This window comes from Megalops cyprinoides, chromosome 14 (genome assembly GCF_013368585.1).
Source record: "Megalops cyprinoides isolate fMegCyp1 chromosome 14, fMegCyp1.pri, whole genome shotgun sequence".
Lineage (NCBI taxonomy): Eukaryota > Metazoa > Chordata > Actinopteri > Elopiformes > Megalopidae > Megalops > Megalops cyprinoides.
The window spans coordinates 18,164,363-18,179,691 of NC_050596.1; the positions used below are offsets into that span (position 1 = coordinate 18,164,363).

General features: G+C 42.1%; 1 protein-coding gene across 1 annotated transcript; it reads right to left on the bottom strand.

Moving 5' to 3' along the window:
* Positions 1 to 1,937: 1,937 nt before the first annotated feature.
* On the bottom strand, positions 1,938 to 9,589 carry ercc3 (excision repair cross-complementation group 3). The gene is made up of 15 exons (XM_036545194.1): positions 9,473 to 9,589; positions 8,730 to 8,935; positions 7,937 to 8,173; positions 7,579 to 7,628; positions 7,238 to 7,373; positions 6,494 to 6,664; positions 5,925 to 6,129; positions 4,948 to 5,262; positions 4,448 to 4,632; positions 4,079 to 4,281; positions 3,659 to 3,755; positions 3,269 to 3,386; positions 3,068 to 3,186; positions 2,753 to 2,905; positions 1,938 to 2,602 (listed from the first exon to the last, which is right to left on the bottom strand). Exons 1-15 carry the CDS (start codon positions 9,498 to 9,500, stop codon positions 2,459 to 2,461), a joined length of 2,367 nt encoding a protein of 788 aa, XP_036401087.1. The 5' UTR covers positions 9,501 to 9,589; the 3' UTR covers positions 1,938 to 2,458.
* Positions 9,590 to 15,329: the final 5,740 nt, after the last annotated feature.

Genomic DNA, 15,329 nt, shown 5'->3' on the forward strand with positions numbered 1-15,329 from the left:
ACAATCACCTCTCTTCAACAAACAGACACTAAAATTGCTGATCGGAAACAAGTTCCACAAAAACAGTTCAAGTGATCAACGTGTGACCTCTTTATCCTGACAAACATTCACAATGTTGTCCAACAAGGTCAGTAGCTGGATGGCATTGCATGATCCAAGCAGTGGCTTATGACTCACCACACCATCCGGCCGATATGGTGGGATGCATGGTGACCTTGCCCCCATGTTGTCATGTGACTTGCATGGGAGGGTTGCACACTAGCCACATTAGCCAAGGATTCACTAGTAAATGCATAATCGATATCACGCTCACACTCACTGGTCTGGGAGTGGTGTTAGCCTGGTCTGACCCTGTTGCTCATTCAACTTGAACGGATACACTTCTGTTCTTTTGTGCTGGAAGTTGCTCTGGATAAGAGTGTCTGCTAAATGAATGTAATGTAATGTAATGAGCCATGCTGAGGTTGGTTACACTGATAACTGTACCTGGCCTGTCTGGGTACAACAAGATGGTGAGGCTAGGTTAGACAAGGCTACCACTCAGTGGGTCAGTGATTACTTAAAACACTATTACAGCCAATGAGACTAACTGATAAAACTAACACATTACAGCCAGTAAAACTAAATGATTGAAAAACTGGACAGTAGCCAGTTAATCAGGTGGACAGTGAGGTAAAGAAACCTGATGACAGTTATGACCTGCCTCACCCACATACACTACACCACGTTTTGGTTTCTTTGTGTTTCATTTCTTTCAGTACTGGCTGCGCTTCACCTGGAGGGGGTGGTCACATTTCCCTGTAGTGCAGGTTAAATTGATGTGACCTTACCTGAGGCAGGGGAAATGGGAGTTGCTGTTTGCATTAGAAACCACTGCAGCTGCTGTAACTACAGTAAAACATTACAACAGTGAGACTTGCACAAAATGCTCTACTTTTTAATAATATAATTGTAAAACAATAGAGTAGATCTCACCTGAACCATACTGAGCCTGTGATTGCTTCACCCTGGAAGCATTTCACTGAAAAGGCACCAGCTAGTTTGTTTTATTGAAACCTGGTGTCTTTGCAGTATGTATGTATTGTAAATGCTCCATTATCCTCTATTAATGCAGTTTGGTTTCACTTAGCCGGATGTCATTCCTTTGATTGTACCATCTCGACTACTGCCCTCTCCTGGTCATCAGAGAGTAGATGGCCATGGACATCACTATTGCCCTTCTCTCATTTCTACAGACAGAACAGAGGACACATACTTTATTGTATGTAATTACAGAACTATGTTGTGTAGATTTATGTACATGTGTGTATATGTCATCTTTGAGATCACTGTATTTTCAGTTACCAATTCTCTGTATGAAATGTACAGATGAGTGAGGCAACAGTTGACCTTCCTAGGTTTGGATGAACAACCACTCCAGCAGTTCTTTGTAACATTTCTGCTTATGACATGGTCAATAATGGTTGTGTGGATCTTACTGGACACTGCTCTTCATGGTTGTCCCCCGTCACCCTGTCCTTGACCACAGCCCCACCCTCTACAGCCCTGGCTTTTCACTGGGCTATCAATGTTGTACTGTTTGTACCGATTTTCACCATGAGGAATCAATTTTTAGTGAGTATTATTAGCAAAAGCAATTAGTGTAAGGTATTTTAAAATTTATACAAAGGAAAATATATACTAGGGTAAAAAGGCAATTTAGGTAGGTGTGCAATTCCTTTATCATTTTGTGTTTTTAAGTCAAATTGTTGGTTAATAGTTTTGAAAATTGCAATCAAACAACTAAAAAAACTGTAATATACTCTTATTCATACTGATTGCAAATCCAATAAGCAGCAAACCATTCCAAGCAGGATTCTGGGATTACCAGTTGGTTTGATGCAGCTGGCCTGGTCCAACCCAAAACAGAATGCACCACACACAAATATAAACGTGTTACTTTATTTTGAGCTTGTCATGTCATTACAAAAAAATGAACGCAGTAATTGCCTGCTAGACGACAAGACATACCTTGACACTTTGGAAGTGCTAAATTGCAAAATATGAAGGAGTATAATATGGGAATTGGATATTCTCAGTCAAAATCTCTTAAAAAACAAACCTTGTATCCAACACAGACTGGTATGTATCAAAAAGCGGCGAGTCAAGGTTACACTTCACTTCTGGAGAAGGTGAGCTCCCCTGAGATACAGAGACAGAAGAGGGCCTCAGCTTTACGACTGACAGGCCACATTGCACAATGCTCAGATCAGCACGCTGTGCTGTGTTGCTTTGTCTCAAGACACCCTTTCATCCTTCCAATATTCCCTCCAATATTCCCTCTCTCTCCCCCATCCACTAGGCCACATAGGTGCCCTGCCATTACACAGATGTTTGGACAGTGTACGACTTTATGGCACACTCCGCATTGACTTTGGAGGGGTTTTCAGCGCGCAGGCCACGGGTGTTGCAGGGCAGCCTATTTGCGGAAGCGCTTGAAGAGCGGATGGATGTTCTTGGCGTTGGAGGACTTGCTGCTGCTGCTGCGTGCGGTCTGATACTCCATGTAGACCGTGTCATCAGCTCCCGACATGGAACTCATGGTTCCCGCACGCCGTGAGAACTGCAGGGGGGGAGATTCAGAGTAAAAGTCACCAACAGAGCAGAAGGGTCATGCTTTAGAACAGTGCGTCCTTGTGCTACTTATTGATGTCATCATACAGCTGAAAGAAAAAAAAAAATAGGATGAGGGGGTGAGAGAGATGGTCTGTACCTGTGGCCTGCTGCTGCCCACCTCCCCTGCCACCACCTCCTCCTCCGCGTCCAGGTCGGATGCAGCCAGGACCTTCTGCAGGAGCTGCTGCTGCTCCTCCCTGGTGGAGAACATCAGGTCCTCCTCCTCCATACCTGCCAGCTTAGTGATCACCTGGGAAGGGGGGCACCAGCACGAGCAGGGGTGTGGGTAAAAGCAGGGGGAGGGAAAGTGTAAGTTACAACAGTTGCGTACTGACTGGAGCATAATCTACATGTCCGAATAGCAGTTGGTAAAAAGACGCTGTAAGGCCTCTTTGTGGAAAAATGGATTGACCTTGAAGCTGTAGCCCTGGTCCACCAGAAACCTCTGTCTCTTGGTGGAATAAGCCATCTCCTGAGTGTCTTGAGAGACCAGGGAGTAGAAGTATGCATTGTACTCCTCTGCAACCATTCCTGAGAGAGGGGGAAAGTTTAGCAATGGCATTATCACTCATAACAGCCAATGACTGTGCGGTAGTCTGATCCCTAAGCTTACCTTTTTTGGCACGAAGCACTCTGCCCAGCCTCTGGGCTTCTTGTCTACGTGAGCCACCATGAGATGAGATCTGGATCAAAACATTTGCCTCAGGCAGGTCAAACGAGGTGTCTCCCACCTGAGGCAGGAATAAGGTGAGAGAGGTGAGATGTTAAGTCAGGGCAGAGAAAAAAATAGAAGTTAATTTCCTATGGCCTTAATGGAATGAAGTTGGGAAGACCAGCAAATGACCGTTAGATCAAGATTAAGATTAGGATCAAAATAGTGGCTACCGTCCCATATGGGTTCTGTTACTTAGCGGTGTCAACCCACAGTGTTGACCCTGATAGCTGACAGCTCACTCAGTGATACGTGTATGTGTTTTAGAAGGCACTTTAATCAAGTGGTTACCTTAGAGATGAAGATGGTGTTGATCTTGGGATTGTGTTTGAAGTTCTGCAGAATCTGCATGCGCTCGCCCTGGGAAGTGGGACCGTAGATGTAGGGCCTGGGGGGGGGGGGGGGATTTTACACATTATTCATGAATCCCAACTTATAAAGATGCTGACAAAACTTATTGTTCAAACAGTGATGCTGGACCGAGGTGATGGGACAGCTGGACACTATTTTTCAAACTTAACTCATTTGCTGAGTTATCTTCCAAGAGCATAAATGTCACTGCTAAGTGTCTGGCCAGCAATTTAGCACTTTGCTCAATGGTAAAAGAGAACACCATTCCCCTCAGTTCTGAGTATGATTACTCACTCTCATCATTCATTTCTACTCTATGCTAGTCCCTGCTACAGACAAAGAGTGATTCAATTAACCTACTTGTTGAGGCGAATGGCATATTCTTTGAGAGCAAAAACATTGTCAGCGAAGACAATGATCTTGTCGTTGCGCCGCTCGTGGAAGCGAATGAGGAACTGGCAGGCGCGGAACTTGTTGGGATTCATCGTGTACAGCAGGATTCGCTTCTTCGTCTTGATCGCCACGTACTCTCGATAAAACTCCGGGGACATCGGGCACCACACCTGAGAGAGCAAGCGAGGGAGGGGTGGAGATGAGGGTTCAGAGACAGAGAGAGACTGAACCATCCAAGCTTTCACTGAGGCATGGACTTCCTTAAACTGCTGTACAGCGTGCCTCTTTCCCCTTGGGCGCACCTCTGCAGATAGTACTGGTACACGTTGGACTTACCTCTGCGCACTGCACTTTGGCGATGTAGCCGCTGTTCTGCAGCTCCATCCAGTTGGCCTCGTAGAGTTTGGGCCCAATGAGGAAGTTGAGGTCCACAATCTTGTCGTCCTCTCGTACTAGGGTGGCGGTCAGACCCAGTTTGCAATGAGCTTGAACGATTGTCAGAACCCGCCGAAACATCTTCGCTGCAGGGAACGAGAGCGAGAAATGGACACAGTCAGACAGGAAAATCATAATAAAAACTAGATGGGGGAGGCAGTGTAGCATGGTGGTAAGGAGCAGGACTCGTAACTGAAAGACTGCCGGTTTGATTCTCCACTGGGGCACTGCTGCTGTACCCTTGGGCAAGGTACTTAACCCAGAATTGCCTCAGTAAATATCTAGCTGTATAAATGGGTAACATGAAAAAATTGTTATCTATGTAAGTCGCTCTGGATAACACTGTCTGCTAAATGCCAAGAATGTGATGTAGAGATAGGGAGGGAGAGAGAGGCACTCACCAGGGATGGTATGCACCTCGTCCAGGATGATGAGACCCCACTCCTGGCTGCGCATCCACTCCATCACACGCTCCGCCTCCCAGGACCGCTTAGTGGTGTGGCCCAGCATGGAGTAGGTGCTGATGGCCACCGAGCAGCCGATGGGTTTGTCCTTGGCGTCGGATGTGAAGCGGCAGATCTGACTGTCGTCAATGGTGGACCACATCTTAAACTGGGCTTTCCACTGCTCCACAGAGACGGAGGAGTTCCCCAGAACCAGGCAGCGCTTTCGCACCGTGCAGGCGGCGGTCACACCCACCAGAGACTTCCCCGCACCTGGGAGACACAGTGGACACGATGCTCAAATGCCAACACCAAGTGTTTCTCCTACAGATGTGCTTCTGTTGTAAACCTTCAGGGTTTGAATGATAACACACAAATGAAACTGCAAGAGTGAATGCATAAATCTGATGATATGGTAGTTCCTGGTAGTCTCACACTGGAGAGGACTGACAGGCCATATTGGCAACATTGGCCACATCCACTTGTTAAGGAAAACCATTACCTGTCCCTCAAAACTGTTAATTGTTTAATTGTTAATTGATTAAATGTTTAAGGATCTTGTCTTTCAATGTTCAAACTTGTCAGTAACTGAGCTCATTTCACATCAAATACTCCTACCCAGTTCATTGTTTCATTGTTGTCAGTTTGTAATCGTCTGTCTACACCAGCCTCACCTACTTAATCAGGTACAATAAATACAGGTGCGTGGCTGCAGACCAGAGTGACGAAGTTGGTTTGTCTATGTGCTCAAGGCAGGATCCTTTTTAAGATATAAATTGTTTTTTTTGAATGTTTGCTCTTTCTGTTACATTTTTTGTGAGAAGTGTCGGCCAGCTTCCTCGCACCACTCAACAGCCAGATGAAAAGCCCTGATGAATATGATGAATGCAAGGTGACCTTCCTGTTTTCGCCCAGCCCGTCCCTCTCCCGCTCACCGCAGGGCAGCACGATGACCCCCGAGCGGGCTCTGCCATTGCCGAACATCTTGCGCAGGCTCTTCTCCTGGTAGGGCCGCAGCACCGCCGTGGGCTTCAGGTCCATGTTGATGTCGGGGTTGACAGTGTCGTTGCGGAAGTCGTACTCCGCCAGAAGGGGGTATTCCAGCTGGATACAGCGCTTCTGCAGCTCCTCAATCATCTCCTGGGGGGTACAATACCCAGCGGGGTACGGTGACATTTCAGCACCCAAAATCACTTTCCCATTACATGACATTATTGGAATTTTAGCAGACGCTCTTATCCAGAGAGATTTACATACTGTAGATAACAATTTTTAATGTTACCCATTTACGGAGCTGACATTTACTGAGACGATTTTTGGTTAAGTACCTTGCCCAAGGGTACAACAGCAGTGCCCCAGAGAGGATTTGAACCAGCAACCTTTTGGTTACAAGCTCCTTATGCTACACTGCCCTTAGAAAGTACTGCTTTCTTCATTTCCTTCAGCAATGACAACACTTTCCATCCATCAAATGTGGAGAATACCTAGTGTTGCTCTAACTCACCTGTCTGATCTCAAAGGAAACAGTCTGGGTTTCGTCTTCCTCCTCTTCCTCTTTGTCCATCTGCTCGTAGTAGCTGAAGATGTCCTCAGGGACATCGGGCCCAGAGCGCTGGCTGTCCTGTGGTCCCTGTGATGTGGAGGGACCCCCATTGTCCTGCACGGACTTTGAAATCTGCAGAAGAGAGGGATGATTTAGTCATCCTTCTCCAGCAAGTCTTCTTCCAAACACAGAAACAGTTACAGCACATACAGCACCAATCAAAAGTCCGGACACACCTGACTAAGAATTATGGGAAACATACAATGACAATGACATTCAATGACATTTTGATCTAAAGACTTATGCTTCAATGCCTGAAATTTGTTTTAGGCAAATATAAATAGTGAAGTTGACACCTATGTATGAATTTCTCTCCAAAACAATTTTAATTAAAAAATATATATATTTTCAGCTACTTTGAAGAGTCTAAAATATAAAATTGTTTTGATTTAATTTTTTGGTCCCTGCATAATTCATCTGTGTTATTTTACAGTTTTGATGTCTTTACTATCATTTTAAAATGTGGAAAAGAGTAAAAATAAACAAAAACCCTTCTAGAGTAGAGTACTGCAGTCCAGCTGAATGGATAATGGCTGTGTGGGCAAAAATGAAATTAATCACTTCTGTAGATGCATAACAATGATGTCAGCAGCGTCCTTCTTTACCATTAATTGTTAGTGATTTTGGAGTGTCAGTGTTTCTCACCGCTGGCTTGCTGGAGACGACTTCAGTGATGAGCTCCGTTTCGCCCCCGTCTGCGGTGCGAAGACGACAATCCCGAATCACACTGTCCTGCAGGAGATGCTGGATCACCTCAGGAAACGTGCTCTCAACAAAGTACCTGTCCCATAACAAAGAGAGGTTCAGAGTCCTGTGTGAGCAATGCTCATTACCAGACAGGCAAAATGTTACTGTAAGACATACTGACAGCCCTACACAGACACAAGACCACAGGACGCACTGAAGCTGACCCACATAACAAAGAGAGTTCTGCCTCATACAGAATGCACACTCATACACATGAACAAACCCACAAGCCCACATACCTATTATGCTTCAGTACGAGTTTTACTTTCCCGTAGCTTACAGTGCAGAGCTAAAAGAGAGAAAATACACAAACCACTATAAACATCTCATTGGCTCAGTCTGTATCATGCACAAGAACAAACAGACTGTACCTTGCTCCCCTCACACCCGTGTGCTCTCAGAGCTAGATGACTATCTCATTGCTTAGGAACCACCCTGAGTTACAAAGCATGCATTTTATGTCATTCATTTATACAGCTGGAAGGAATTGGGGGTATATACCATGCTGAACAGTACGACATCAATGTCCCACCTGGGATCTGAACCTTTTGGTAACAAGCCCAGCTTCATGACCACCACTCCTCATTGGCACCTCACCTTGATGAACTGTATGATGCCATCAGGGACAGAGGTTTTGCTAAGCTTCTGCAGGTACTCTATGATGTCAGAGGTCTGCAGACCCACACTGACGGCCGCGTACAGGGAGTAGGCGGTCAGCTTGTACTCGTGGACATGTGTGGGGCGGCACACGGGCTCCGCAATGGCCACCAGGAAATCCTGCGCGTACTTGTACACTGGCGAGAAGGCTTCCAGGAAGATGTGACCATCTGGGGCCTAGGAGCAGGGTGGGATGAGAATGGATTAAGGGTGTTCCTTTACACAAAAACCCATTAACATACTACTAATATAGGCTTGTGTGTAAAAGCACCTCAACCTGGGCTGCACTCTAAGGTGGGTAACAATATTCAGAAATAATACAGGCTTTCAAATGAGATGGTGACCTTCCATTGTGTGAATATTGTCCAGTATCAGAATGCAACTATGGGGAACATTTAAAAAAAAAAAAAAAAAAAAAGATTAGCTGGGAGGTTCAACCTGAAAGTTGCAAACATGTTACAGAGACAGCACAATCTATCCAAATTTTTAAGAGCACCTTTTGTGCGAAAGGATAACAAACTAACACAACATAATATGTATGTATGTATGACACGACCATTCCCAAATTTATTGAAAGGTCGCACATACATCTGTGATATAAACATCGGCGCGCTGACAATAATTTCTAGTAAATGATTCTGGGAATATAGTTAAAGTACTTATTTTGGTCATTTTTATGCACACACAGGTGCCCTTCAAGATATTATAATCTGGAGAGAGCTTTTTGACTTACCACCCAGAGAGGCCGGGAGGCGTGATCATTCTTAAGAAGCATCTGCAGGCGATAGTCCTTCGCCCCGTACTCATCAGTCTTAGTACTTGATTCGTCCACCTGTTTCCCTGCGGCAGCCGGGATGGCCGCCTCCTGGGAGTCACTGCCCATTGGCTCATCATCCTCTTCCTCATCATCATAGGGTCGCTTCTTCGACTTTTTCTTCTCTGATAGTGAATATTTGATATGAAACAATTTCAGATAATTACAACATGGAAAAGTTGGTTAGTGGTATTGTCTACTACTGTCTGGACTCCTTGCAACTCGTACATAGCTAGCAAGCTAATAAGGATGACAATAAATTAAGTATGCTAGTTACCAACTTTGCAAATAAAGGCTAAAATAGCGGAATAGCTAGATATGTTATCAGTTGAATGAACTGTTACACTGCTAGTAGGCTAGCTGGTTGGCTAGCTAACTACGTTTCGTTTGTCAGGCATAACACAGGAATATATAGAAGTTATAACGAAGCAAACACGTATGAATTCGTCATTTATTCTTAGTATGGTGTTTTATTGTTAAGTCCAACAAGCTTGGAACCACAACAGCTATCCCAATGGATAGCCAGCACATGATAACTACCAGTGTCTGACGACACGGCTAGCTGTAGCTTGCTAACGTTGTGGCTAGCTAGCTAGCAAGCTAGATAGATAATTGTTGCCAAAGAAAAGCAGCTAATGATTGCAGAACGTTTTTAAACTTACCCCGGTCCCCCCTGTCCTTTTTTACCATAATGATACAGAATTAAACTGGTCTGAATTTCGTTAAATTATGTTGTATTCAAGAATACTGTCGATAACTTCCCAGGCCATCCGGCCCGGTCTCTGTAGCAGGTTTGACTGAGCGCACATGCGCAGTTAGTAAAAGTACTCCAAAATACAAAGATTGTCTATAGAAACAAGATATACTAATATGCTGCACCAATTCGCTGAACCGAACGTTTCAGTAACACTTGTCCGATGAGGTAAACAGTGATATTGATGCAACACAAGATGAACGAAAAAGTGGCGTATAACACTCTGTGACCTAATTCCCAATAATGGTCCATTCAGGGCAAGTCATAAGGGATCAAAGGTGCAAGTTCAATATAAATTTCTGATATCAAATGATGCATTAGTAGAAAATAAATTAAAAGACCGGGGAATTAAAAATGTAAAATCTTAAGGAGATTTTAAATGGCAATAAAAAATAAGAGACTATGTCAGTCCTGTCGGTAAGTTGTTAATTCTCGAGCGCTAAATAAAAGCAGGAGTTTGATAAATCAATATCAGAACAAACAGGAAAAGTTTATGCGTAGATAATAATCTCAGGGTACAGAGGGAGACCTTAGCAGAACACCCGGACAAAGGATCCAGAGGAAAAGGACAAACCAAGCAGTAGGCTACAAGTATTAACGACGGAGGATGCAGCAACAGAGTTTGAGGGCAGGTCAGCAAAGACAAAGAAGTCCTTATTTTCTGTATTCATTCTCTATCTCACTTGCTTTGGAGTGTTGAAATGTTATTTTATTTTTTTCTTTCCCTCTCATAATTTGTTCCGAGCAGAAATGGTTAACAAACTACTTTGTTATCTTAATATACTCAGGTTGCCTATAAACGTGTTGCTTCTACTTCTCTTTAATGAAAATTCATTGGTCAAGAAGCTGCACAACGTCGCGCAACACAAAAATCACACATCAAAAATATGACTCAATATTTTGACCATGTTTTGCTGAAATACAACGTCATATAACGTTGTATTGACATATAACATATAACGTCAATGAGATCTTATCAAGAACTAAAACAAGTGTCAAAAACCCTCAAGAAATATATCACCGAATTGTTGCAATAGCGTTTGCATGGTTGTCACCATTGGGGGAATTTCGAACATTTTAAAGAGCCTTTTAACAGATGCAAAGAGACAGTCGTTGATGATTTTAAAATTCATTGATGGAGAAGTAAAAGGAAAGATCTCGCCCAGGTCGCTAGTTAGTTAGCTAGCCAGCCAGCTAGAAATGGAGCAAATTTTCCGTATTTCAGAATATTAGACAAATGTGGAGGTAGCTATCTGATTTCATTCGACTCGGCTAACGTTCTATTCGCTCTATTTAGCTGGCTAACCAGCTAATTATTTGTTCACTATAGTCAGACCACCAGCTATAGCTAGCTGCTAGTTAATTGGTTATCAGGTGGGTAATGTTACCCAACTAGCTGGCAACTAACTGTGACTGTTAACATTACGGACATTTCGAAATTAACAGCCTAAAACAAAACTTCAAACAAAGCTAAACTAAATACGATAGGCGTAGCTATCACGTTAGACAGCTAGCGTGTCTCGGCAGTTAGCCATCATATAAAATAAACTGGATTTCAAGGTTTTAGACACGGCTGAAGATGGTCCCGTATAGGCAGCATCCTATCCGAGCGGTTTCTCTTGAGAAGCTTCTCAAGTAGGCTGTTCGGATAAACAGGCTGGTTTCTTATTCGCAGTCTGAAGTTTGTTAAGATGCTGTCTTCACGCAGTGTCTTACTAAGTAAGTCTATGCTGCAGCGACGCAAGTTCTCCTTTAGATCTATTTTTCTGTGATATTGAAATGGAAACTGGGTCTTCCACACAAACCATTTTGAGTGGGACGTATTAAAAATGTTTGATTAGCTGTTGAAGCTACCCTGAAAAGGAACGATGCGTCTCGATGTCCTAAGTATGCTGTATGATTTGTTCACGCATATGGGGTCTGGGCAATTATTTAATACTTAATGATTGTAGACGTGACTTAGAGATGCACAAATTATGGCCAAAATGGCATTTTCTAAAACAGGGAATTGGAATTAGTGGTTGAAACTTAGCTCAAGCTATGAACAAGTCACATGTAAAGCTCAAACAGTAACTTCTGCGCTGTGGAGAGACTGCACAAGACTTACTCAGAACTTCAGCTACATTATCAGCACTTATTCTGTCAAGGTGATTCATTGAGACCAGTGTCAAAACGATCAAAAGAAAAGGTTTATTCACAAAACGTTGTTTAATTTCATCGTTTAAACACCTGTTTGGACTTGGGGTCAGACCACTTATGTCTCTACTGTAACATGAAGTCCCTCAGCAGGTAAAACATATTTTCAGCCTGGATTCAAATAATTTTGTGCCAGAAAGTGCTGTGAACAGTTAATGAATGTATGCCTATACAAAAAGCTGGTGTGAGGGGTTGGTCTTTTTGATGTTATGTTTGTGTGCCATTGTGTGCGCAATGTGTACCATTTGTGTGAAATTGACAAAACAATAAAAAATGGTAATATTTAGTTATTGCTGTTTGTAATCACATAATAGTACAATATGGCAGTTGCAGTTGTTTTCAAGGGGCAGGTCAGTTCCTGGTCTTGTCTGGTCTGGTCTTCTGCTAATAAATCATGTTGACACATCCCATGTGAGGACATCAAGACTCTGATGCCAATGTCAGATACTGGGGTCTGGGGGAAGAAAACTCTGGCATAACCAGACTCAGTAGGGGTGCCCATCCCCCATCTGGTCAGAGTTCATCCATGTCCTCATTTTATCTTGTTGAGGATTTCTACAGATTGGATTGTAATGAATATGAAGAAAGGCATGACATGGACCACGTGTTTCAGATGAAGATTTCTGAGTATCACCTCAGCAGGAGCTGGTATCTTCACTACACCCTCAGATTGTTGTGTTTACCGGGAGGGCATTTGTGTGAGGTTAGGAGAGATGAGGTTGCATTATAGAGGATGCTCAGTGTCAATTGCGTAGTGCATCTTTGTAATCCAACAGAAAAGAGATTATCGATCAGGGAGCCACTGGCTGGCTGTGCCAGAGAACTCCTTGGATCTCACAAACTCGATTATACGATGGATGAAGATTGGGATCCTTTCCACGGGCCAGTTGGCAGTGGGCGCTCCCTGATTATCAATCTCAACTTTCTAGGAATTTCAGTCACATACAGCCTGTGCTGCAGCACATAAGAAGCTTTTTACAACAAATTTGAACATTGTACATTATTCCACAGTTTTGGCACATGCAAGAAAAAACTGGCTTTCTTCAAAGTTTGGAAGAACAAGGAGCACTTTGTGAATTTGTTGTGAATGGAAGAATCATGGAGGATAATACGAGATTAAGATGTCATTCCAGTACACGGGGCCAAGCCAGTTTAAAGCTTTTCATTTCCTAGTAGGCTGTAATTTTATAGGTAGTCAGGTGACGTTAGAACTATCAGCGAGAGTGACAAGCACATGAGGCAATTTTATAATTAAGTGGGTATAAAGTTGTATGATGATGGCTCCTGTAAGAAACAAATATTGCTCAGGTAAGATGATGGGAGATTTTGGGGACACCATACCTGCTACTTTTGTACATTTATCATGAGTGGATCTGGGGAAAATGGCCAATGCAGCCCTGTTCCTCAGCAACCACTTTTCCTGTCCCTTTTATCTGTGACTTTTCTTGAATGCGTTTGTTTGCATGCTTCTTATTCTAAGCTAAGGGTGTCATGTTTTTGTACACTCTGTATTTAAGAATTATTGATAGAAAAGTTACAGATTTTATGTAAATTCTAGCTTTTTGATTGTTTAAAATTAACTTGTGTAGAATTATTAGAATTATTACAGAATTATTAGTTTCAAATCAAGACAAATCACTGGAACTATATATATGGCAAGAGCTGTTCTTTTCATTAATTAGCTAAATCTGTTGTTTACTGTGTTTTTTCTAAATTTAACTTAGTTTCTAAATTTTATATGATTTAATGTACTTGCGCTTTTCCGTCTATAAAGGCTGTAATCACCTTCAACTGGCTCTGTCAAATTAGTAAATTAGAAAATTGGCTTTTGTTTGCCCTCTAGATGGTTAGACAAACCTTAGGTGACTTACTGTGTAACGCAATGTACAGATTTATTAGGTGAGTTTTAGTATCCTTCTATCACGGTAAGCCTTTTAGCAAAAGAGGGGGTCAGAAAAGGAGAACTGGCCAGGAGTAAACACATAGGCTCAGAGAAGAACAGGTCAGGTAATGATGAGAGAAAACATTAGACTTGTTTTCCCTACCTTAGTTGCAAATTGCAGAAATAACCCACTTTATTGCATTTTTTCCTTACTGTTAACCAATGAAATAAGTATTCATGTATGATTTAACTTTCTTGTCTCCAAGTACATTTTTGACATTTGTTTTATTTCAGTGCTTTTTGAGGAAAAGTAAAGATGCCACTGTCTGTTTGTCTGTAAAGCCATAATTCTAATATTTTATGTTACTGCACCACCAGGTAGGGTTGCAAAAAGGTGGAAACTTTCCTGTAAATATAAACATTTTCTATGGAAATTTACCATGAGAATTTTGTCTTAAAAGTTTTAGGAATCTGTCTATGAAAAAATCCTGTACATGGAAACACTGTATTCTTAGTTTGGATCAAACTTCTCTATCATTTAAACATTTTGCTAATTGCTGGATCATAGGTTGATTTTACGCACAAAGTTCCATGAACAAACCTGAATTCTGACATCTCAGATGAGTGATTAGGTACCCTGTAACGGGGACAGATTGTGCTTTCATCACATGCACTCCAGGAAGTTTAAATCCTCCAACTACCTGCAACTAGTGTTCAACTTAGGGGTGAGTGGTCCTGTGGATGAGGTAATTTGCTGGTGGTACGTGTAGTGATAACATGTAAAATAATCTGAATATGATACTCTGAAGAGTGTGTCAAGAGTGTAACTGAGCTTGGAACTGGGACAGTGAATGTGCTGCCACAACTGAGCTTTATTTTTGTACCTAAATTTGGTTTGAGACATTTTCATTTTGGTGTAGTTTACATGATATTTTACCTTATAACAAAAATAAAAGGATATAAAACAAGTGAAAAATGTTAAAAATGTTCAAGTAAATGCTAAGAAGTTTAGTTTTACTTCATTAACAATCAAAGCCAAAGCCTAAAAAAGCATTTAAAGCCTGTTTTTATTTGTACTATGCGATACATTTCAATTAATGTTAAAGACGAAAGCTCAGAGGGAAAAAGCAGTCAGTGTGCAAAAAAACAAAAAAAACCCTTAATTTGCATAAATTTCCCCAAATTCCCATTAATTCCCATAATTCTGGTCGATTCTTATAGAAAATTCCCCATTTTGAAAATTCACAGAATTTTGCAACCCTAACCACCAGTGATTATAATAATAATAATAAAAAAATCATTTTAGCATTTAATTCATGTTGAAAACAAGTGCACATTAATGTCCATATTAAACCATATACCTGTACCAGTTGGAAAATTATCATGTTTATCAACCAATGCAAGATAAATCAAGTCATTTTTTTAATGGACTGGCAGTGCTGCTTTGGACAAATTACAAATTTTGCAAATACCTCAGAAGTGAATATGGGCGAAGCAGTGCTGTCAGGAAGTGATATACGGCTGGATTGTGCTTGTTTCTGTCAATCGTTACATGATGGGTAAGTGTCATCAGCTGAGTGTCAGCTCTCTTGGACTCTGTACAGAAATATTGTATTGTGTTGAGATTTTTTTTTGTCCCAGCCCACAAACTGTTAGGGTGCTTTCAAGCTGCATTATTTATGGGAAT

What these genes read in the sequence shown, in the direction of transcription:
- ercc3 (XM_036545194.1), bottom strand. Translation starts at nt 9,500, where the DNA reads ATGGTAAAAAAGGACAGGGGGGACCGGG. An exon ending in CTCGTACTGAAGCATAATAG is followed by an intron (nt 7,374 to 7,578) that starts GTATGTGGGCTT and finishes GTTATGGGACAG; the next exon opens with GTACTTTGTTGAGAGCACGT. An exon ending in ACCAGGGCTACAGCTTCAAG is followed by an intron (nt 2,906 to 3,067) that starts GTCAATCCATTT and finishes CCCCCTTCCCAG; the next exon opens with GTGATCACTAAGCTGGCAGG.